The sequence below is a fragment of the Rhineura floridana genome, chromosome 4, assembly GCF_030035675.1.
Source record: "Rhineura floridana isolate rRhiFlo1 chromosome 4, rRhiFlo1.hap2, whole genome shotgun sequence".
Taxonomy (NCBI): domain Eukaryota; kingdom Metazoa; phylum Chordata; class Lepidosauria; order Squamata; family Rhineuridae; genus Rhineura; species Rhineura floridana.
In genome coordinates, this window is record NC_084483.1 from 131,836,737 (window position 1) to 131,860,232 (window position 23,496).

General features: G+C 41.9%; 1 protein-coding gene across 4 annotated transcripts in view; it reads left to right on the plus strand.

Moving 5' to 3' along the window:
- Positions 1 to 23,496, plus strand: part of FAM120B (family with sequence similarity 120 member B) — a 69,970-nt gene that overhangs the window by 2,327 nt on the left and 44,147 nt on the right. For 2 of the 4 annotated variants that reach the window (XM_061624439.1, XM_061624438.1), the window contains 2 exons: positions 17,413 to 18,469; positions 18,739 to 18,919. In XM_061624439.1, the coding sequence (XP_061480423.1) occupies positions 17,450 to 18,469; positions 18,739 to 18,919 (1,201 nt within the window). In that variant the 5' untranslated portion in view covers positions 17,413 to 17,449. Of the gene's footprint in view, positions 1 to 2,307; positions 2,328 to 10,715; positions 10,748 to 17,412; positions 18,470 to 18,738; positions 18,920 to 23,496 lie in introns of those variants that run through there. The other 2 variants (XM_061624441.1, XM_061624440.1) reach the window with 2 other exon arrangements.

The window sequence follows — 23,496 nt, forward strand, 5'->3', positions numbered from 1 at the left end:
TGAACCACCACCATGCAGTCCCTCCCACTCCCAACTCAGCCAGTCTTCCCAGAAGGATACCATGGTTGATGGTATCAAACGCTGCTGTTTTGTCTTATTTTTAAAAGTTCTGTTCTACATTTCTAGCCTACAACGCTTTTATACTGGTGTGCAATTAAATATGAAACAATGATATAGCACAGGGCTAAGAGAAGGTTTATCAGGATGTACTGATAGATCTCTGGATGATTCGCAGTGGATCACGAAGAGTTTCTGACTCCCAATTGCTTAACAATAGCAAGAACAAAACTTTATTCCACTTAAAAAGGCTGAAGAAAGCTAATCAGCAGTGGTCTTTTGTGAGAGCACAGTGCAGTTCTGGTGCTGAAAACAAATTCCAAGTCTTCCAGATTTTATTTATTTTATTTAAAATATTTCTATCCCGCCTTTCTACCCTATAATAGGGCACTCAGGGCGGCTTACAAAAATAAAATCAAACATGTACATAATAAAATTGTAAACAGTAAAATCACGAAAACGTTAAAATAAATTTAAAATACATAAAATACAATTAAAATATATAAAATACAATACACACACACACACATAAGGAACTACAAAGGTAAAATCTAACGCAGAAGTCATAAAATCAGTGTCAGGCTCTACCATCAATCCCTCCCACGGGCTCTCCAGAACAAGATCGTTTTCAGAAGTCTCTGGAAAACCATCAGGGAGGGAGCAGAGCGAACTTCTTGGGGTAGAGTATTCCAAAGCTTGGGGGCCACAGCTGAAAAGGCTCTCTCCCGCGTGCCTGTCAATCTAACATCTTTCACTCCAGGCACGCAGAGGAGACCAGAGGCAGATGATCTTAAATCCCGGGCAGGTACATATGGGCATAAGCGGTCGCTCAGGTACATTGGTCCAAAGCTGTTTAGGGCTTTAAAGGTCAGAACCAGCACTTTGAACTGAGCCTGGAAACAAATTGGGAGCCAGTGGAGTCGATAAAGCACAGGAGTAATATGCTCCCTGCGCCATGCTCCAGTTAACGTTCTGGCTCTTGCATTTTGAACCAACTGCAATTTCTGAACCGTTTTCAAAGGCAGTCCCACATAGAGTGCATTACAGTAATCAAGCCTCGATGTCACCAATGCATGTGTCACTGTGGCCAAGTCAACTGCCTCCAGGAATGGACGCAGCTGGTAGACCAGTTTGAGTTGGCCAAAAGCACTCCTGGTTACCGCAGCCACCTGATATTCAAGCAGAAGGGCAGGATCCCGGAGGACTCCCAAACTGCGGACCTGCTCCTTCAAGGGGAGTGCAACCCCATCCAGAACAGGTTGCAACCCCATCCCTGATGCAGTTTTTCCCTTGACCAGCAGTACTTCTGTCTTGTCTGGATTAAGTTTCAGTTTGTTAGCCCACATCCAGCCCTTCCCAGCCTCCAGGCACCAGTTTAGGATGAGCACTCCATCCCTGCAATCAGGTGGTAGGGAGAGATAGAGCTGAGTGTCATCAGCATATTGATGACATTGTACTCCAAATCTCCAGATGACCTCTCCCAGCAGTTTCATATAAATGTTAAAGAGCATGGGAGACAGAATGGAACCTTGCGGTACCCCACAGGTCGATGGCCAGGGGGTTGAGCAGTAGTCTCCCAGCACCACTTTCTGGGTCCTGTCTGTCAGGTAGGACCAGACCCACCGTGAAACAGTGCCTCCCAATCCCATCCCAGCTAGACGGTCCAGAAGGATACCATGGTTGATTGTATCGGAGGCCGCTGAGAGGTCCAGCAGCACCAACAGGGATGCACTCCTCCGGTCCGATGCCCGGCTTAGGTCATCAAGCAGGGCGACCAAGGCAGTCTCTGTCCCATGGCCAGGCCTGAAGCCTGATTGAAAAGGGTCTAGACTCTAGATAGTCCAATTCATCCAGGAAAACTTGGAGCTGAGCAGCCACTACCCTATCAATCACTTTGCCCAGAAAGGGGAGATTAGAGACTGGGCGAAAGTTGTTAGGATCCGCAGGGTCTAACGAAGGCTTTTTTAACAAAGGACTTATCACAGCCTCCTTCAACAATGTTGGCAACATCGGAAGCCTGAGAGCTGCCATCCCTGTTATAGCAGACCAATTGAAATATCAATAAAAGAAATTAACAATTTGATTCTGTGCTTGTTTACTTAAAAGTAAATTTCACTGTGTTCAATGGGCCTTACTCATAGGAAAGCGTGGATGGGATTGCAGCCTTGATCAGTTGAAGAAACCTGCAGAAACCTGCACAATATGCATCCAACAAGAGCACAGCAAGTCCTTTTCTGAGTCTTTCTGCAGGTCAGAAGTCAGGTGGCCTGGTGAGCTTCCTTAGGCAAGGAATTCTGTTGAGAGGTTGTGCCAGTGAAGGCCATGAACTTAGTAGTCACTTGCATTTAGATAGCTGGATATTCACAGCAGTGCCTTTGAGAAAAGCCTTTCTTGGTGTTACTTGTGAAAGCGCTCTATATAATGACAGACTAGTAGATAGGAAGGATTCACACTTTCCCTTTTTCATACCACCAGCAGTAGCTGTATGGTATGGTTTCTGTAGGCATATCTGACATTTTAGTCATGATGAGCTGAAACAGTGGACATTGTTCTGTGAAGATTTTCACTTTGCCATTGTTTTAAAGAAATACTTTCATATCTCTTTGATGTGCAAAGATTCAGACCTCAGTTAAACCTGTTATCGCAAAGCTTAGACTTGTAAGGGAGTGATCATATAATTGGAAAGAAGCTGATGTGTCTGTCAGATATATCTCTGCACCTAGGAAGGGCATTAAGATGCATCTTTGAAAAAGTAAGTTCATGTTAGCTTTCAATGGCTTTGGGCTGCAATTTTATGCCCACTTACCAGGGAGTAAGGCTGTGTTCGCACCATACATTTAAAGGACATTACCTGTAGGGATTCTGGGAACTGTTAAGGGTACTGGGAATTGTAGTTCTGTGAGAGATAAATTACAGTTCTCAGGATTTTTTAGGGAAGAGGGAATGTGCTTTACATGTACGGTGTGTATGCAGCCTAAGTCTCACTGAACTCAGTGGCGTTTACTTCTGAGTTAGAAATGCATATGATTGCACGGTTAATAAATTATTCTGGCATTACAGTGAAAAAGAACTTGTAAATTGCACATAAAAGGCAGAGATGTTTAATACATGGAGTTAGAAAGTGAACTCACAGTCAGCTTTTAACATTCCATTTTAGCAATCCTTAATCACCTTATTTGAGTAGTGCTTATTGAATATAACACTTCCAAGGTAGTTTGTAATTGGAAATGTGAGAAATCAGCAGTGTGAAAGATAGACACTAACCTAATTAAAACATGCAGTGAATTTCTTCACTGTTTGTGTTAGAAATGAAGGGAATTTCTTTTCAATAATGTAAAAAAGGAGAAGAATGTCTTGCATCATTAAGATTCAAAATTCCTTTCTAGCAAATACAAGTTCATTTTTTTAAAACCTAGAATTACTTTTTATATGCTGGCTAGTTGAAATTTTATTTCGCTGATTTCCCATATGCAGTTTGAAAGCATAGCTCTTTTCTGTCTTTACATTGTTTAACTGAAGGACAGGAGACTTTACCTCTAGTCTTTTGCAGAATTGCTCATTTCATCTCTTTGATAGCCCATGAGTTTAATCATGGAAATGGATTTATTTAAACATATATCTAAGTGACTACTTAAGTGTAGAGTGCCATATGCATGTCTACTCAGAAGTAAGCCCTGCTGAGTTCAATAAGAATTACTCCCAGGCAAGCTTGTGTAGGATTGCAGCTATAGCACATCTTGTCACAGTCTGATTGGCTTCATTAGTACTGAAGCCATTATTAGCACAAAAATACTGTGAAAAGAGTAATTATTTACACATAATCATAAAACAGGAAATTCATCACCAAACAAGACACAGATTTGCAGTAAATTTGCATATATTTATATGTATAGGTGCAAAATTAGAAATAATTTGTATAATGGAAATGGAAATACAGTACATCTCACTGTATTGGGGAAAATTGTGATCAGGTGAGTTGTGTGCCTGTTCAGTTTGCATCCAGTTGCTGCTGATGGGCAACTTCAAGACTTTTGCTTTACTTTCCTATGTTTGTTTGTTTTAATCTTATAACCAGTCTTGGACTAGACAGCCCTTTCAAACAGAGGACTATCCTCTGTAAAGCAGGGTGCATAACTACTCTAAGTGTAAAGTATACTAATGCAAAGCAAGTATCTTATACCCTGGCCGTACCAGTGCAAGTACAGAATGACAAGCGTCTCTATGTCTGTCAATTGTTAGATTATTGTCTCTGCTCCAACTGCCCCATTTACCAGGGGTAGTTCATTTTTTTCTGGTTCCTGTCTCTGCTTTTGCCTCTAGGGAGGTTTTGGGGAAGAGTTTTAAAAGTGTATTTTAGTATGTATACACCTGAGCTTATATTCTTAATGTTTCAGCCTCTTCTCTCAAGTTTCTAGAAGTCAAGTCTCTGAGTTGGGGCAGGGGTGATGCTTGTTGACTCTTAATGCACATATATGTAAATGCATCAATGTGCCAGTGTACTGCTTTCTGTTCATTACTATCCAAAGTATGAATCCACACAATAAATGTTGAGGAATTTGCTTGTGTTATTCCATTGTGAAATTATCATTATTAGGAGTAATAGTAGTAGTAGTAGTTAAGGCTACTTAGTGAGTACATGGCTAGGGCGAAATTTGAACTAGAGCCTTCCTGATTTACTACATGACATGCCAGTGAAACATGTTATTAAATGTTCTTAGATCATTTTTCTACCATAAAGCAGTTTACTGCTTTATAAGCTAACACAGATCAGGCTAATAGATACAATTATAGTGGGCAGAGAAGAGCTTTCAGTGATGTGGCAGTGCATTGGGGAGCTTGGTGTCCAAATTGGTGTGTTATAAACATGTAAGTGTCTCTATTTCGATCCGTGTTGCAATGTAGTGTATATTATTACACACATATTATAGTAGGGTATATATCACAAACCACCGTAATGTAGATACATGTACAAGGCCCATTAAAATTAGTGGCAGTTGCACAAGAGCATGAAAGTTGTATTCTTATTCATTTCAGTGGTATTTGAGAAGGAGGAGTTCATGGTGTGTGGTGGCTATTTCTGATAAAATATGCTTTACGAGTTCGGAAACTCAGTTTATACATGACAGGTATTTATCTAATGGTAGGTTTAGGGGAGTGGAAGCACTTCTGCAGCACATAGGGAGCATTAGGGAAGAGCCAGTGTGGCGTAGTGGTTAAGGTGTTGGACTACGACCTGGGAGACCAGGGTTCAAATCCCCACATAGCCATGAAGCTCACTGGGTGAACTTGGGCTAGTCACTGCCTCTCAGCCTCATGAAAACCCTATTCATAGGGTCGCCATAAGTCAGAATCAACTTGAAGGCAGTACATTTACATTTAGGGAAACTCAGTTGTCCAGTCTTTCATCAGCCAAAGTGCTTCTGCTTGCCTAATGCCACCATTGTATAAACCCAATAAAAACATCATGGAGCTGCCATGTAAGGTATTTGAGGGTGGGGTGGAAGCCAGATCTTACAGCTGGAGTCTAGTTTTCTAACTTCAGTTGATGGCAAAGGAACAGTGGGAAGAAAGAATGAGATACAAATATGATAAAGACATGGGCCAGGATCCAGTGAGCTACATTTCACAAGTTACCAATCCCCAGTTGGGTTTATGACTTTTTCTGTTGAACAGCCGCATTCAATGTAGCATCACAAACTGCTTTCAAAGGTCCGATAAGTTTTAAAAGCAGCCAGTTTCAAAAGCTGCCATTCAGGAAACACACGTCTCAGACCTCTTTGGGTACATGTAACTAGCTAGATGGTTCTTTGGATCCCAGCCATTATTGCTAAAATAATGTTGCAGTCCCTGCTGCCAGTTCTCTAGGGAGTCAAATCAAATCAAATCAAGGTTTATTGCGGTCAAAGACCCATAAAAGATGTATAAAATACAAATACACATACAAAATATTACAATAGATAAAATGGAATAAGACTAAAAGAGAATAAAATGGAAATAAAGTAGGGTAAAAATAAAATCTGCAAGAAAAATTTAAACGGAAAGTTTTAACCTCTTAAGTTGTGCTGCATAGACAAATTTGGCCACAGACCTCGTTAGAGACTTATTTGAACCTTTCAGAAAACAAAGAAGCAGGCTTTCAGGAGATTTAGTTGGATACTTATTTATAGTTGAAGAAATGTATTTATCACGTTCTTGTATGTATAGTGGGCAAGCAAAAAAGACGTGTAAGAGGGTTTCCAGATCTCCCATTTTGCACGGACAAAAACGCTGATCGTAGGCTATTCCCTTATATCTTCCTTCTAATATTGCTGAGGATATGCAATTAAATCTAGCCTTTGCAAATGAGTGACGGTATTTAGGAATTGTTAAAAACTCCAGATATAGAGCATGGTTCAAAGGGTCAAAGCACAGCTTATGATGCAAGGGTGAACAGGTTTTGGAAGCTGCTGCAATTGAGCTTTGGAGGTCTATATCTTTAAGTCTATTTCGGATGGAGTGGTTAAAGACAGTAGGGTCTGCGGAGGCTAGATGATCTAGGGAGAAGCCTAACCTAGGTAGTTTATCATGAAAGGTTTTCATCCACGTGGAATGATAATAATCTTCCCAGAGGGATGCTAGATAACCAGATGTGCAATTATAAGAAAGTTTGACCCAGTAATTGAACGCGAGGGACCATGCTTGGCATTCAATTGATGGTAATCAGACTTCCAGTCTGAGAGCAGCATTCGGGACACATCTTGGCATCCCGAAGATTTGGCGCAGAAAAGTTGATAGTACTGATTGTATGGAGGGGTTATAGGCAGAGATCCAAAGAGGGGCACCATATAATAGTTGGGGAATAATCTTTGTTCTGAACACCTGGATGGCTGCAGGGATATATTGCCCACCTTTGGTGTAGAAGTAGCGTTGGATGTTTTTCGTTGTGGATCGAGCAGTCATTATCGCTGCACGAATATGTGCAGCCCAGGAGAGGGTGGAATGAAAAGTAATACCGAGGTATTTATAGCAAGTAACTTGGGCGATTGATTGTCCATTGATTATCCATTCAGAGACTGAGGGGCGCTTAGAGAAGACTATAATTTTAGTTTTAGTAAAATTTATGGTGAGATGATTATCTATGCAGTATGCCATGAAAACACTCAGCAGATGTTTGAGGCCCACTTTGGAGAATGACAGAAGAGCAGCGTCATCTGCATAGAGCAGGATAGGGCATCTATTCTCACTGACTTTGGGCTCATGAAGGTTCGAGGATGTACATCTTGGTCTCAGATAATTCAGAAAGAGGTTGAATAGTAATGGGGCCAGGACGCAGCCCTGTCTAACCCCTTTCGTTGTGGGAATTGTGTTGGTCAGACCCCCCTCTCTACCACAACGAACACGGAGTGAGGTGTTCAGATGCAGGCTGTATATGAGAAAAAGCAATCTTTTCTCAATGGTTGTGTTTGCCAATTTGGCCCATAGTTTATCCCTGGAGATCGAATCAAAGGCCGATTTTAGGTCCACAAAAGCGACGAATAGGCCGTTCCCCGCTTGATTCTTATATTTTTCTGCCAAGTGATACAAGAGTATGCAATGATCTATGGCAGAGCTTCCATTTCTAAATCCTACCTGTTCACATCCTAGGATATTTTCCTCCTCTATCCAGGTGGCTAATTTTCCTTTCAGGTAGCTGGCGTAGAGTTTTCCTATTACTGAGAGCAGGCTGATTGGTCGGTAATTTGAGGGGTCATCCCTTGGGCCTCTTTTATACACAGGAATAACTATGGCCTCACGCCAGGCCTCAGGAATAAGGCCGGTATTGTTAATGAAAGTAAACAAGTTAGACAATATGGGGGCCCACCATTCTTGATGGTTTTTCAAAAGCTCTGGTGGTAGATTGTCACAACCAGGTGCCTTTGCGGCTTTTAAACGAGTGATTAGATCTGTTATTTCTTTCTGGGAAACGGGGCCACGCTGGTAAGTTTGCAAGATCAAAGGTAAAAGGGTATTTTGAAGCGGAGAGGTAAGTACCCTCTTGTATACCTATGTAGTATTGTTCCCATATATAGGAAGGGATATTGCATGTGACATAATTGGTAGGTCTCAAGGCTCCAGATACAAGGTACCAGATTTTTTTTGAATTTTTGGACTTGGCTGCAAGTATCAGTGACTTCCAATCCTCGTGCTGTGCTTGTCTCTTTTTAGTGGCAATTATGGACTTGTATTTCCTTTTAATAGTATAGTATTCCAGAGGGAGATTGCTTACATTATGTTGTCGATATTGTAAATATATTTGTTTTAGTTGTCTCTTAGCAATTAAGCAATCTTTATCAAACCATCTTGGGCGGCCATCTCTTAGGTTTACCTTGTTATGGAAATTGGAAGCTAAGCAAGAGTTTAAACTCTCTATCAAGGAATCATAAGTGCTTAGGATCAATGGGGTGTTAGAGGGATTTCCTAGTTGTTCTTTAATGGCTAAGGCATAAGGGGAGGAGATAAAGGCTGCTATCTTAAAAGCTATTTGAGGAGACCAATTAGATCTCCTGCATGAGTTGTTGGTTAAATTAACTGCAGGTTTGTACTTCATTTCTAACCGAATTTTCTCTTTTAGTTGGATTGACAGGGTTAGTGGCAGGTGGTCGCTATCTAGTCTCGTTCCCACAGAGAAGTTATCAATTACGTTCAGAAGCTGGTGGGAAATTATTATGTAATCAATTACACTGCTTCCTCTGTTGGAGATGTGGGTGTATTCGGCACACGTATCCATTGAGGATAATAAGGTTCCTACTTCCAATTAATCGGGTTAAGCAAATTCCCGGGTAATTAACCCTAAGATCTTTGGAGGCCCTATCAGAGTAGGAGACATAGTTTCCATTGTCCTCCCCCCCCCCACCGTTTCGATGCCATAAGAGTATCATTATTGGGGCCAATCCTGGCATTGAAATCTCCCATAATAATTAATAAGGCTTTGGGGAACCGGGCCTCTAACTCTGTTATATAGGTATCTAGGTCGTCCCATGTATGATCGGTATCCATCTGTGACAAGGGAGGGGGGATATAAATGTTAATTAAGAGAAAAGATAAAGAATGTAGCATCATCAGAACAGTCATAGCAATATTGTTGCATGGGTAAATGTTTTTAAGACGCGCAGTCGTTGATGTAGAAATTAAAATTGCCAATCCTCCTTTAGCTCTTCCTTTACTTATCCCCATTGATGTTTTTGCTGGAAGGACACTAGAGGTATAGCCATCCAGAAATATATTATTGGTATTCCAGGTCTCTTGGAGGAAAATTATATCATATTGATGTAAATATGCAGACAGTTCTAAATTATTGTGTTTAGCATTCCAACCTGCTATGTTCCAAGATAATAACTGTAAAGGAAGGTTTGTCAACGATGGTTTCTGAGTGATATATGGGAGCGTTACAGAGGGGGAAGTTATAGATCCCTGTACAGAGGTTGTTATAAGTATAGGATGTCAGTGTAATATGTCAATTCGGTTTAAGGAACCTGTGACATCCGCGTATATTGCTCCAGATGTCTTAACGGGGATGGAATATTTGTTCGAAGTTTGGAGAGGATTAACTGTGAGATGTTGTATATCCCTTAAGGGTGGATTGGAATGTTGTTCCTCGGGGTTCCTATCAGCTTTCAGATCCTTGAGTCGTTGGATTAACTGATGTAGCTTATTGATAATCAACATACGCTCTGAGTCTGGAAGTTGGGAGTATAGTTCCGTTAATTGGAGCTCCTCCGGCTCCAGATCATTCATTAAAGTTGACAAAGTTTGAGATTGGGTAGGGAGAGCGGAAGGACAAATTTTGATTGAAGGACTGGGCTGGAGAGGAAACCCTGGAGTATCATAGGTTGAGGATATCCCAGTCTCAGAAAGAGTCGCATTAGGAGCTTGAATATTATTATAAGTCACTAGTGGTGAAGGAGAGGCGGAATTTATGTAGTAACTATGTATGGTTAAGCCCCTAGCCTTGAAGTTCTCCTTTATACAGTAAATCTGGTTGGCGATGTTTGCAGAATGCAGGGTTACAATCAGTCGGCACTGGTCAATTTCAGAGGAGACGTTAACCATAGACTTAATATAGTTCGTACGGTATAAAGGATGCAAAAGTTGGGCAAAACAGTTATCCAGGAATGGGATACTTGGAAAAGAAGGCCATCGTCCCGGGGCTCTCTGGTTGTATGACACAACTAATTTGTCCAATTGCAGTACAAGGTTTCGAGGAAAGAGTTGAGTGTTGATAGAAAATCTCCTTATATCCGGTTGTGACGTCAATGATAAAGCACTTGCTTCCCCAGCGCTGTTTTGTAACTCAGATCTGAGAAATTTACCCCCTTGTTCAGGTGTAATACCATTCTTATGTGGGCAAATTGTGTTGTTAAGGTTGGTATGGGATCGTTCCCTATATTTGTAATTCGGTGTCTGAGGATCAAGAAGCTTAAATAACGGCTTGAAGTTCATTTTTCTTTCAGGAGTACGTTTGTTGTTTTTAATGTTCTTGGATTTCTTAGATGTTCTTGTGTGTTTCTGTTTCCCAGCAGCTGAGGGGAGTTTCTTCGAAAGAGTGTTATTGTATTTCCCTGTTTTTCCTACTTTCGGTTTCTGTTGTATGCTGGTAATTGGCAGGGTTGCTAAAATTCCTTGTTCATTCGTTCGCTGAGGGAGGCGAGGTCCAAGTGTTTTCACCAGAGTGGTGAGTAGATTATTTGTTTCTGCAATGTACGCTTTAACCAGACTCAGTTCTTCAAATAGGAGGGCTTGCCATCCATGAACAGCAGATTTGGACGGCGAAAGAGATGTAGATGTTTGGAAGTGTGATTCAGTGCACGGATCAGGCAAAGGTGATAGTTGTCTCGGGTTCATGATATGAATCAATTGTAATCACCTCGGATGGAGGACCCTCAATCATTGAATTTGTGGTGCAGTTGAAACCAGCGTCTAGCAGCTCCTCTGCCAAAGTTTTAGCAGCTATGCTGGCAGCATATGCTTTTACTGAAAATGGTTGTTGTAAAGTCCATTCGTGTAACTCTGATGGTAGTGGGTTGGTTACTGACTCAGATTGGGGAAGAGATAGAGTGGGCGCTGAGTCATGTGCGTATGAGAAATATTCCGTAATTTTTGTTTGGAGTTTACTGCTCAAGCTAACTTCCTCCATTTCTGTCTCAGCTCCTGCAGGCAGTGTGACGCCCTTCCCTGGCTCTCCCTGTCAGGTTCCTACCTGCTCGTGGCTACTGCCTTTCACTAGGCACCACCAGGGACTCCACCAGTCCGGACTGTCCTTTTTATGGTTTCTCTCTCCACTCTAGCACAGATCTCACTAGATCCCCCTGCTAGGCAGCACCACCAGTCACGTTCTATAACCAATGTTCCCAGAGACTTTGCCTGAGTCTCTCTATCTGGTTACATTCGTGACTGCGTGCCTATGCTGTTCCCAACCCCCTTGTATCAATGCAGATAACTCATAACTCGGGGTTGCTCTGGATACTTATAATGTTATCTTCTCCTCTTCACCGCTGCCACCATTTGTTACTGTTTCCCTTCAGCCTTGGTTATTACCTTACCCTCCCTTCTGGTCTCTGAAACCCCAGCCAAGGATCAGGCCTTCGGTGAACCAAAATAGTATTTATTAAATAACATTAATAACAAGATAACTTTGATAATGATCTACAAGCTTATGGTTTCATCTATTACTGTGATATTTGACTTATTACTAATCCGAACTCCACCTCCCTCTTTCTCCACACTCTCCTGACATACACCAACTCACACCCACCTCCCAACTCCACCAAAACAACCCACTCACGTTCACCTAACACCTCTCAAACAACCCACCAACGTCCACCAAACTCCTCTCAGACAACCCACTAACGTCCACCTAGATTCAACTGTCATCCTTCCATTTATACTCTCAGCCATCCAAACACTCAGCCAATCATCCAGCATTCTACTGCTCATTTACTCCCCCCTCCTCTTTCATTCCACTTACCACATATCTTCTATACAAACAGCACTTACCATATATACATTAATACAGGAACATCACATTCCCCCCCCCTTAAAAATAACGGCAGAGTATTATTCCTGCTCTAGGATTCATACGCCGCGTTAACAATAAAACCAAGTGTTTATGGGGAAAATGTCTTTTTGTTCCTACGTCTGCGTCACGTCACTGCAGTCCCAGCCACCTGCCTTGACAGTCCATCGGCCAATACATTGTCCTTGCCTTTTATGAACTGGAAGTCCACTTGATAGTCTTGTAGGGCCCAGGACCACCTCTGCAGCATAGTGTTATGGTTTTTCATAGTCTGCAACCATAACAAGGCCCGATGATCCGTCGTCACCATAAATCTTCGTCCCCACACGTATGGGCGCAACTTGCTCAGTCTCCACACGACCGCTAGGCACTCCTTTTGGACCGACGAATAGTTTTTCTCCCTCGACGTCAGCTTGCGACTCAGATACGCCACTGGATGTCTGGTGCCTTCTCTCTCCTGCAGCAAGACGACTCCCAGCGCGAGGTCTGACGCATCCGTAGCCACGATGAATGGTTGCTCATAGTCTGGTGCTATTAATATAGGTCCTTGGCACAAGGCTTGCTTCAGCAGATCAAAAGCCTTCTGACATTCATCCGTCCATACCACACGCTCAGAACACTTTTTCTTTGTCAACTCATGCAAGGGGGTTGCTATTTCCCCAAAATCTTTCACAAACTTTCTATAAAAACCAGCCACACCTAGAAATGCCCTAACTTGTTTTTTAGTTAAGGGGATAGGCCACGATTGTATTGCCTCCACCTTGCTCCATAAGGGGGTGATTTTCCCACTCCCCACCTTATGTCCTAAATAGATTACTTCACTCACAACTTTCCCATTCACACGGTACGGCACAGATCTGATTGGGGCATGATTTCCAGTATCAATGGAATGTCTGGCTATTCTGGTTCGGCCAGGTTTATTACTAAAGAGATCTCCATAGTTTTTCAAAACTCTCAGAATCTCTTCCTTTACTTCTTCCTTCACCTCCTCTGACCATTCCAATTGTTCTACCCCTCCTTTGTCTTTGCTTTCCTGTACCAAATCCGGAAGTTCAGGCCCACTTCCCTCAGGGAATAAGGTAACTTGCAACACCTTTGCATCCCTGGTATGGTAAGGCTTTAACATATTTACATGAACCACTTTGTTTTTGTTTAATTGGTCTGTGGTAATTACATACGTCACTGTGTCAAGCTTTTCTCTTATGGTATATGGTCCCTCCCAGTTAGCCTGTAATTTATCATGTTTCCTAGGTATGAATGCCATAACCATATCTCCCACATCATACACACGTTCCCTGGCTGTTCTGTCATACCAGTAACTTTGCTTCTCCTGGGCTTGACTCAAATTCTTTTGTACAGCTTCCATCATCGATGTTAATTTGCTGCGGAAGTCTAATACAAAATCAACTACAGATGTTTTGTACTCTCCCAGGGTTCCTTCCCATGAATTTTTTAACAGTTCCAAAGGTCCCCTCACTTTTCTAGTGAACATCAGTTCAAAGGGTGAGAAGCCTGTTGACTCCTGAGGGACTTCTCTGTATGCGAATAAGAAGCACCCCAAACGTTCATCCCAGTCTTGTGGGTGATCTTGAACATAACTTCTTATCATGCCTTTCAGAACCCCATTGAATCTGGTTCTGTATTTGCTAGGTACTATCAATTGCTTCACTGGTTCACATTCATCCTTTCTCTCAGCAGGCATCCACAGTCTATATAAAATCCCATTCTCGCACACAATTTGATTACTCAGCTTGTCAGTAAAGGGAATCTTTTGTGTCAGGGCTTGCTCCTTTATTTGCTTCAAACTTGTATCCCTATTCAGTTCTTCCCTGAACTGCTCTGTTTCTTGACTAGAGACCATTTGATACAAGTTGTTTCTTTCAGCAGGTCTTCCAGGGGTTGCTATGGTGACCTGAGGCTCGAAAACAGGTTCCACCCTGTTTCCTTCAGCTCCTTTTAACATGGCTTCTGTTTCTCTGCCAAGTTGTTGTCTGGTTACCACATATATTTTTCCTTGTGCCCCCATTACATCTCTTCCCAGTTTCACTGGTTCTTGTTGTTGGGCATTAATACCTACTTTATATTTTCCCTCTCGGCCTCTCCACTGCATTTTCACTAGGGCCATGGGTAAGCTTTCTGGTTTACCCCTCACTCCTTGGATAGTCACCGTTTCCTGAGGTAATATTTCCTCAGATTTTATTAAATCTGGCCTCAGTAACGTCTGAGCGGCACCAGTATCAAGCAATGCCCAATAATTTGCCCCTTGAACACACACTTCTTCTCTTAGACTCGAATCAAAGTCTTTTACTTCTGTCCAGTTTATCTGGCAGAACTGAACCTTTTTCATTGTTAGATCTTTTGGTTCTGTTTTTACTGCCCTTGCCTGAGCAGGATTACTAATGGGGTTGGCAACCTCACATTGAAAACGTAGGTGCCCCGGTCTACCACATTTATAGCATAATTTCTCCTCCATTTTAGGGTACACAGATCCACTCTGGGGTGTCCTGTGCCCTTCAGATTTTACTGGAGGACTCACTCGCTGTGGCACCACATCCTTTTTGCCGCCATTATATGGTCTGGGTTTTAACTCTCTTGATGTTTTCCCCACCCAGCCAGTTCTGTTGGAGGCGAAGTGATCCGCCATCTCTGTGGCCTCCTGCACTGATGTAGGGGAATGGTCTTTGACAAGGAGCCTTATTTCTGGTGGTAACTGATGGAATAATTGATCCAGTATCATGAGGCTTTTCACCTCTTCCACTGACTGAGCTTTGGCATTACTCATCCACTTTCCAAATATATCCATCAACTTTGCTCCCAGTTCAACAAAAGACCTCCCTGCTTGGATCTGACAGTTTCGGAATAACTTTCTAAAATAGTCAGGTCCCAGTCTGAATCTTTTGTATACTGCCTCTTTAAACTCGGCATATGTGACGGGCCTGTCTGAGGGGAAATATTGGTATACCTCTGCCAATTCCCCTTTGATCAGGTTTGATAAATATTGCATATATTTATCCTCCGGTAGCCCCCACATTTGAGCTGCCTTTTCAAAAGTGCTGAGGTAAACCTGTGGATCTTGTCCCAGCTCAAACACTGCAAAGTATTTTGGTGTAACCTTTATCTTTGTTTCATTTCTGTCCTTTCTTGTTTCATCAGAATGAAACTTCTCTCTTTCAAATTTTAACTTTTCCATCTGTATCTCCGCATCCAATGCTCGTTGCTTCTCCCTCTCCTCAAACCCCATTCTCATTCTCTCAATTTCCAACTCCCTCTGCTTTTCTTTCTCATCCGCTTCAAAGACCCTCTGCTTGTCTTTCTCCTCAGCCTCCCTCCTCAATCTCTCAGTTTCCAACTCCCGCTGTTTTTCCTTCTCTGCACCTTCCATCCTCAACTTCTCTCTCAAATACTCTATGTAAGCGGGATTGCTTAAGTATCCTTCTGGGGTCTCTTCCCTGACAGGTTGTTTTTGCTGGACAGTTGTAAATCCTATTAGTGCTACCCTCAATTCATCTACCCCTTTACCCTCGTGAGGTAAATTGAATGTTATGCACTTCTCTACCAGCTCCTCTCTTTTCATTTTTATATATTCAGCCATGGTGTTGGAGTTCACTCACTCTTTGCCACACACTCTTTGCCAGTCACTCTCACAAGTAATCTTTATTTGTTATTTCTGTTTGCCACACCACTGTTAGGGGCTCTCTTTTGTCCGTATCCCACCGCTACAGCCACCACCTGTGACGCCCTTCCCTGGCTCTCCCTGTCAGGTTCCTACCTGATCGTGGCTACTGCCTTTCACTAGGCACCACCAGGGACTCCACCAGTCCGGACTGTCCTTTTTATGGTTTCTCTCTCCGCTCTAGCTCCAGATCTCACTAGATCCCCCTGCTAGGCAGCACCACCAGTCACGTTCTATAACCAATGTTCCCAGAGACTTTGCCTGAGTCTCTCTATCTGGTTACATTCGTGACTGCGTGCCTATGCTGTTCCCAACCCCCTTGTATCAATGCAGATAACTCATAACTCAGGGTTGCTCTGGATACTTATAATGTTATCTTCTCCTCTTCACCGCTGCCACCATTTGTTACTGTTTCCCTTCAGCCTTGGTTATTACCTTACCCTCCCTTCTGGTCTCTGAAACCCCAGCCAAGGATCAGGCCTTCGGTGAACCAAAATAGTATTTATTAAATAACATTAATAACAAGATAACTTTGATAATGATCTACAAGCTTATGGTTTCATCTATTACTGTGATATTTGACTTATTACTAATCCGAACTCCACCTCCCTCTTTCTCCACACTCTCCTGACATACACCAACTCACACCCACCTCCCAACTCCACCAAAACAACCCACTCACGTTCACCTAACACCTCTCAAACAACCCACCAACGTCCACCAAACTCCTCTCAGACAACCCACTAACGTCCACCTAGATTCAACTGTCATCCTTCCATTTATACTCTCAGCCATCCAAACACTCAGCCAATCATCCAGCATTCTACTGCTCATTTACTCCCCCCCTCCTCTTTCATTCCACTTACCACATATTTTCTATACAAACAGCACTTACCATATATACATTAATACAGGAACATCACAGGCAGCTCCTTAGTAAGCCGGTTGTTTACAGAGCTAAGATGATAAGAGATTTTTTCTCAGTTCCAGAGACTGGGCGGAGAGTTTATAAGTGAGTGAGCCAGAATGAGACAGTGCTATCTGTATTTATTGTAGTATTGAGACAGGTTGTTTACGCCTTAAGTTTAAGTTCATCAGGTGGCGTGATTAATGGCTGTGTCTGCAGCCGGAGATTAATGGCGTTTCAAACTCCCACAGGTTTGTAGCCCTCGTTGAACGCAGTTAAAGAGAGTTACACAGATAAATATTCTGCTGCAGAAAAGACTGTAGAGTCTTACAGTCAGGTTCCAGAAAAATAATTTCCTAGAGACAGCTCAATACAGATCGTTTAAGCAGAAGATTGAGCGAGCAAAAAAAAGTGTGTCTTACTGGAAGAACGTCTCGCAGATTTCCGTCAGGGGGCATGTCTAGGGAGTCCAGACGTGTTGCATTCCCTACACACCATAGAAGACAAACCCTTTTGCAGCTGAAACTCTTTCACAGTTCTGTGAATTTATTTGGTATATGCTGGGCCTCATTAATTATTTTTGTAGAATGTGGAAGTAGCCTATGGAAACATTGACAAATATGTTAAGTTTAGCAGAACTCTATTTGAAAACCCCAAGAGTCACATTTCTTTTACAATGGCTTTCCTTATTGAAATTGTCCTCAGAATAATTTGTCTTATTATTTTTGTATTTTCTTTCTTTAGCTCACTGGATAAACTGAACTCTACATATAGCTGCAGTATGGGTGTTAAAGGCTTGTATTCGTTTGTGACCAACGCCTGTCCAGGTGGATGTACAGTAGTAAACCTGAAAGAAGTGGCAGAAGACCACCGGAGCAGATATCCTGCGTCTGCTCCTGTTCTTGTGGTAGATGCCATGTCTTGTCTTCGACAGTGGTACACCGCAGAATCCTGGGTTTGTGGTGGCCAGTGGTGTGAATATCTTTCTAATCTGGATGGTTTCATAAATGCCTTTACAGCAGCTGGTATCAAGCTGGTGTTTTACTTTGATGGTTTGGTGGAGGAGAAAAAGCGAGATGAATGGGTCAAACGAAGATTGAAAAATAACAAAGAAATAGCCAGGATCTTTCAGTTCATCAAGACCAATAAGCAGCAACCTGGGAGAGGAATGTTCTTTATTCCATCTGGGTTGGCTACTTTTACCCGCTTTGGCTTGAAGGCCCTTGGTCAAGAGACAATATGTTCATTGCAAGAGGCAGACTATGAAGTGGCATCTTATGCACTGCATAACAATTGCATGGGGATCCTTGGAGAAGACACAGACTACCTGATTTATGACACTGCTCCCTATTTTTCCATTAATAAGCTCAGCTTGGATAGGCTGGACACAGTCATGTTCTCAAGGCAAAATCTCTGCCGCAAGTTAGGCCTCCATCTCACAGAACTTCCCCTTTTTGCCTGCATCCTTGGCACAGATACAATCCCAGAAAAGGCTATGGAACGTTTTCGCAATCAGTGTGTAGCTTCATACTGTGCAAAAAGCCAGGGCTCTGATAAAAGGGCTAACGTGATTCTAGCTGTAGCAAGCTACATTTCGACTATTCCACGTTCATATGATAGCTTGATTGCTTTGGCAGAAATGTTGCCTTTGGGATCAGACAAGTCTTTACTTTGCAAAGGGATACAGTCTTATCTCCTACCTGGGCAGCAGTCTCCATGGCTCCCTTGTGGCTTCTCATATCACTCAGCAGCATCATTCAAACAAGACATGCCCCTGTGTTTAGATCAGGAGATCTTTCAGGTAACTGATCTCTTGAAGTTCCTCTTCATAGAGTTACAAATGCTTTGTTGTACCTTGGCCATTATATACACTCATACGTGTTATATATGCATATTATATCATTCCCTTTATTACCTGAAGTCTTTCCTTTTTGGAAAGGATGTCATTTGTCCTTCTCATGTGTTAAATCCTCATTGGCCTCCTAAAGCTGTAAAATATAAAAGGACAATGACAGCATATGAAATGACAGGAACGAAAACAAATAATACCTTTGGATCTCCTTTGAACAGATAGCTAAAGAACAACTTGTGAGAGCTGAAAGCCGTATGGTGTACAATGTCCTGTGTCACGGAGAGCTTGATTGCAGCAACACTTTGGAGGATGAGCATGATACAGAGCTTCCTGGACAGGCACTTATCTATCGCCTTGCTCGTCAGCATATCTATTCTGTCCTGCTAGAGTCTGTAAAAGGTAAAAGCTGTGCTAGAATTTACTGAGTAATGCAGCCTTCGCCAGCCAGGTGCCCTCCATATGTTTTGGACTACAACTCCCATCAGCCCTAGCCAACAGAGCCATTTTGGCTGGGGCTGAGGGGAGTTGTTGCCCCAAACATATAGAGACCACCAGGTTGGTGAAGGCTGGTACAATGTTTAAAGTTGTGAGCAAAGAGCACTGACTGGACTACATTTTTATTCATGGATGTTGTTGATTTGTAAAATCTCCCAGTCCAACTTTGAGAGGCTAATGTCTGTATGAAATATAGGCCTTCGTGCGATAGGCAATCTACATGTAATAAGGAGAAAAAGATTAGAAATCATTAAAGTAGGAACAGTGTGCACTTGCATGCTGGTACATTTTTGAACCTTTTAAGGATATTTTTTTTCAAGAGATGTAATTAAACACTCATGAAAGCTGTTAATGATAAGAAAGCAGAGCAAAATGGTTATGTTTAGACTAGCTTTGTAGGTTTAAAAAAACACCACAGAAACATGTTGTTTAAACAAAAGCATTATTTCCCCCTCCCAGGGGTTGAAATAACAATCATAGCTTAGGTTGGAGGATTTCAAAAATAAATTCAATTACTCAGACCTCTACAATAAATTTTGTGTAAGAAATGTAATGGAAAGTAGAAACATATCCTGAACTATATGACCACTGGCCTTGGGATGAAAAGGAGTTGTTTCATAGGATTTTTGAATTTATTTATTTATAGCATTTATTTTTATTGAAAGGTTCCAAAAAAGGAATGTTTGGGTTTTGATTGGTAATACCCAAGACTTGTTGCTACCTTTCAGAATTTGAGGTCAATCTTTTGCTATTTTGGAACAGTTTATTTCTGATCAACGTGTACTGATGGCTCTTCTGCAGCTACTTGCCTTGTGGCCAATCTCCCACTAAGAAAAGGAGAATGCAGGGGGCCTATGGGCTGATTTCTCATTTCCCGACAGGAGAGGTACCTAGTGGAGGGAGTAGAGGAGTGATAATCTCTCACTCCAACTCACTCCAACTGGGCTAAGAGGGTCATTAAGTGTTGTGCTCCAATCCTCTCTCAATCTTAGATTGAAGCTTGGTTACCATGTTGTATTTTATATGTAGTATTTTATTCTAATTTGTACATCGCCTAGAGTGGCCGCTGACCCGGCCAGATAGGCGACTCAGAAATAAAATTTTACTTACTTACTTACTGTCTTTGATAATGGGTGAGACATCATTCCTGTCTCATCATCTTTGCTTAGAGGTGGTAGTGGCATAGCGGGTTGTTCAAGGCCTTATTTGCCATCCACTCCTTCCTGTTTGGGGAGGGTTAGGAGGTAGTGACTTCAGTCAAACAAAGTTCTGCTTCCTACATGCCAGTCTCTTCTTTGGGGGCTTAGAAAGCCAGCAAAGTCTTGCCCCCTGCCTCCTCCCACTTTCTTAAGGGGGAGTGGATGGAAGATTGATTGATTGATGAGTAGATTTCTTACCTGCTGTTTACTGCAAGGTCCCAGGGCAGCTTATAACAATAAAAAATAGAATTATAAAAAAAATACAACTTTAAAATAGACTTTTTGTTAACTAAATGAGTAAAACATTCAAAACATAAAAACAATTTAAAACTGTTCCATATATCAGTTTTGGCTCCCCAACTGTGGAATATGCTCCTCAGTGAGGTCTGCCTGGCGCCTTCATTGACATCTTTTTGGCACCAGGTAAAGACTTACTTTTCCCCCCAGGCGTTTGGAGACTGAGATGACGTTGTTTGAAGACTTACTTTTTCCCTCAGGCATTTGGTAGACTGAGATGATGTTGTTTGTTACTAGTATGCTGCCAAAGCTTCCTGTGGTTATATGGAGGTATTTATTTATTTATTGCATTTATATACTGCCCCATAGCCAAAGCTCTTATTGCCTGCTCTTCACCATTAGGTCTCAGGGCGGGTTACAGAAATTTAAACGCGGTATTAAAAACTATTAAAACACATACTGGCTAGTGTCCTCACAGGAAGTCTTGAATTATCCAAATAGGAGATGAGGGAGTGATTTAGATGATGTCAAAGAGAGATAACTGAGTTCCTGCAATGATCTGCAGGGTTGGAATGTCTGAAAAAGAGCAGCATGGAGCAGCCTTCTGATGTAGTCTCAGAAAAACTAAACAATCTGGGGATGTGAGGGGCTCATGGTTATAAGGAAATGTATCAGCAGACACCCCCTTTAGGATGCACACCTTAATGTGGTGAGGGGGTTTGAGAGTGTTGAAGAAGCTGAGAGCAATGCCGTCAGGAGTCTAGACCAAAAGGCTAGAGTCCTAGCAGGGGCACCCATGGCGGAATGGTCAAAGCTGAGACACCAGACTAAGATGCATCCAAACTCAGAGGAAGGCAAACCACCTCTGAATATCTCTTACCACGAAAACCCTATGAACAGAGTATCCAAAATGCAACATGAGATAGTGCTGGAAGATGAGGCCCCCAGGTCAGAAGGCACTCACCGAGCCACTGGGGAAGAACAAAGGACAAGTACGAGTAGCGCTGTGACTAATGACGCAGCTGGGTCAAAGCCAAAAGGAAGCCCAGAGGCTGATGTACACAGATGCAAAAGGAGAGTCCGGAGTTGTACAACGCACACAATAGGAACATGGCATGTGAGAAGCATGAACCAGGAAAAGTTAGAAATTGTCAAGCAAGAAATGGAGAGTATCAGCATTGCAATACTTGGCGTGAGTGAATGGACAGGAATGGGACATTTCAATCAGGCAACTACAAAATATTTTATGCAGGAAAGGAGATATCAAGAAGAAACGGGGTTGTTTTAATAGTGAGAAGTGATGTAGCAAAAGCAATTAGGAGCTACAACGCAAGGTCTGAGTGAGTGATATCAATGAGATTAAATGGGAAACCTATTAACATAACCATCATCCAAGTCTACGCTCCAACGTCAAATGCAGAAGAAGAATTGGAGAGATTTTACGCAGAAGTACAGGAGGAAATTGATCACACACCAGAACAAGATATGATGATAATCATGGGGGACTGGAATGCAAAAGCAGGGAACAGAGAAGAACTAGGGATTGTGGGGAAATGGGGCTTAGGAGACAGAAACGAAGCAGGAGAAAGACTTACTGAATTCTGTGAAGCGAATGATTTGTTTCTTGCCAAGACATTTTTTGAGCAACCAAAAAGACGACTGTACACGTGGACATCACCAGATGGTCAATATAGGAATCAAATTGATTATATAATTGTAAACAGAAGATGGAGAAGTTCCATACTTTCTGCAAAAACAGGAGCAGACTGTGGTACAGATCATGAACTGATCGTATCGAAAATCAGAGTAAAGCTAAAGCAGGACATCAAAGCACTCATAATGCCAAAATACAATTTAAATAGCATCCCAGAAGAATATAAAGATCAAATAAGGAACAGATTTGAGGCTTTAAACTTAGTTGACAGAGAACCAGAAGAACTATGGACTGAAGTCAGGGACATTATCAGGGAAGAATGCAAAAAGACAGTACCTCTAGTTAAAAAGAGAGAAAGACCTCAATGGATGACTGAAGAAACTCTTAAAATGGTTCAAGAGAGAAGGAAAGCAAAAGGAGATAGAAACACGGTCAGAACCCTAAATGCAACTATACAATGACTAGTATGTAGGGACAAAGAAAATTATTACAATAGTTATTGTATAGAAAAGGACAACAAAAAGGGAAGAACAAGAGCCCTATTCCAAAAGATTAGAGAAATTAAAGGGAAATTTAAACCACAAGTAGGGATGTTGAATAATCAACAGGGGAACACACTGACTGACCGAGATGAAATAAAAGGAAGATGGAAGCAATACACTGAAGAACTCTATAAAAGAGATGCCCAGATGACAGATTCATTCACGGAGGAACCGTATTATGAAGAAACAGAAATTTTAGAATGTGAGGTAAAAGCTGCTCTTAAAATTCTTGGAAGAAACAAATCACCAGGAATAGATGGCATACCAATAGAGCTGCTACAAGCTACTGAGACTGAATCTGTCCAAATTTTGACAAAAATTTGTCAAGAAAAATGGAAAACTAAACAATGGCCCACAGACTGGAAGCGTTCAATATATATCCCAATTCCAAAGAAAGGGGATCCCAGAGAATGCAGTAATTATCGAACTATCGCCTTAATATTCCATGCAAGTAAAGTAATGCTCAAGATTCTACAACAAAGGCTCTTACCATATATGAAGCGAGAAATGCCAGATCTCCAAGCTGCATTTAGAAAGTGAAGAGGCACCAGAGATCATATCGCAAACATACGTTGGATAATGGAACGGAGCAAGGAATTTCAGAAGAAAATCACCCTGTGCTTTATAAACTACAGCATTGGGGTATTAATGATTTCCTGTTTCATTTCTAAACTGTCGTTTGAAGTTCAGACCATTTGGCCCTAGATACAGTAGCAATATAATCTTATGCATGTTTGCTCAGAAGGGCTAACTCTCATGTTAGTGGATATGGGATTGCAGCTTTTATCTGTCTTTTTGAGTACTTAAAGAGTTAAAACTTCTGCTTGTAAAATATCATTTCTCTCATTT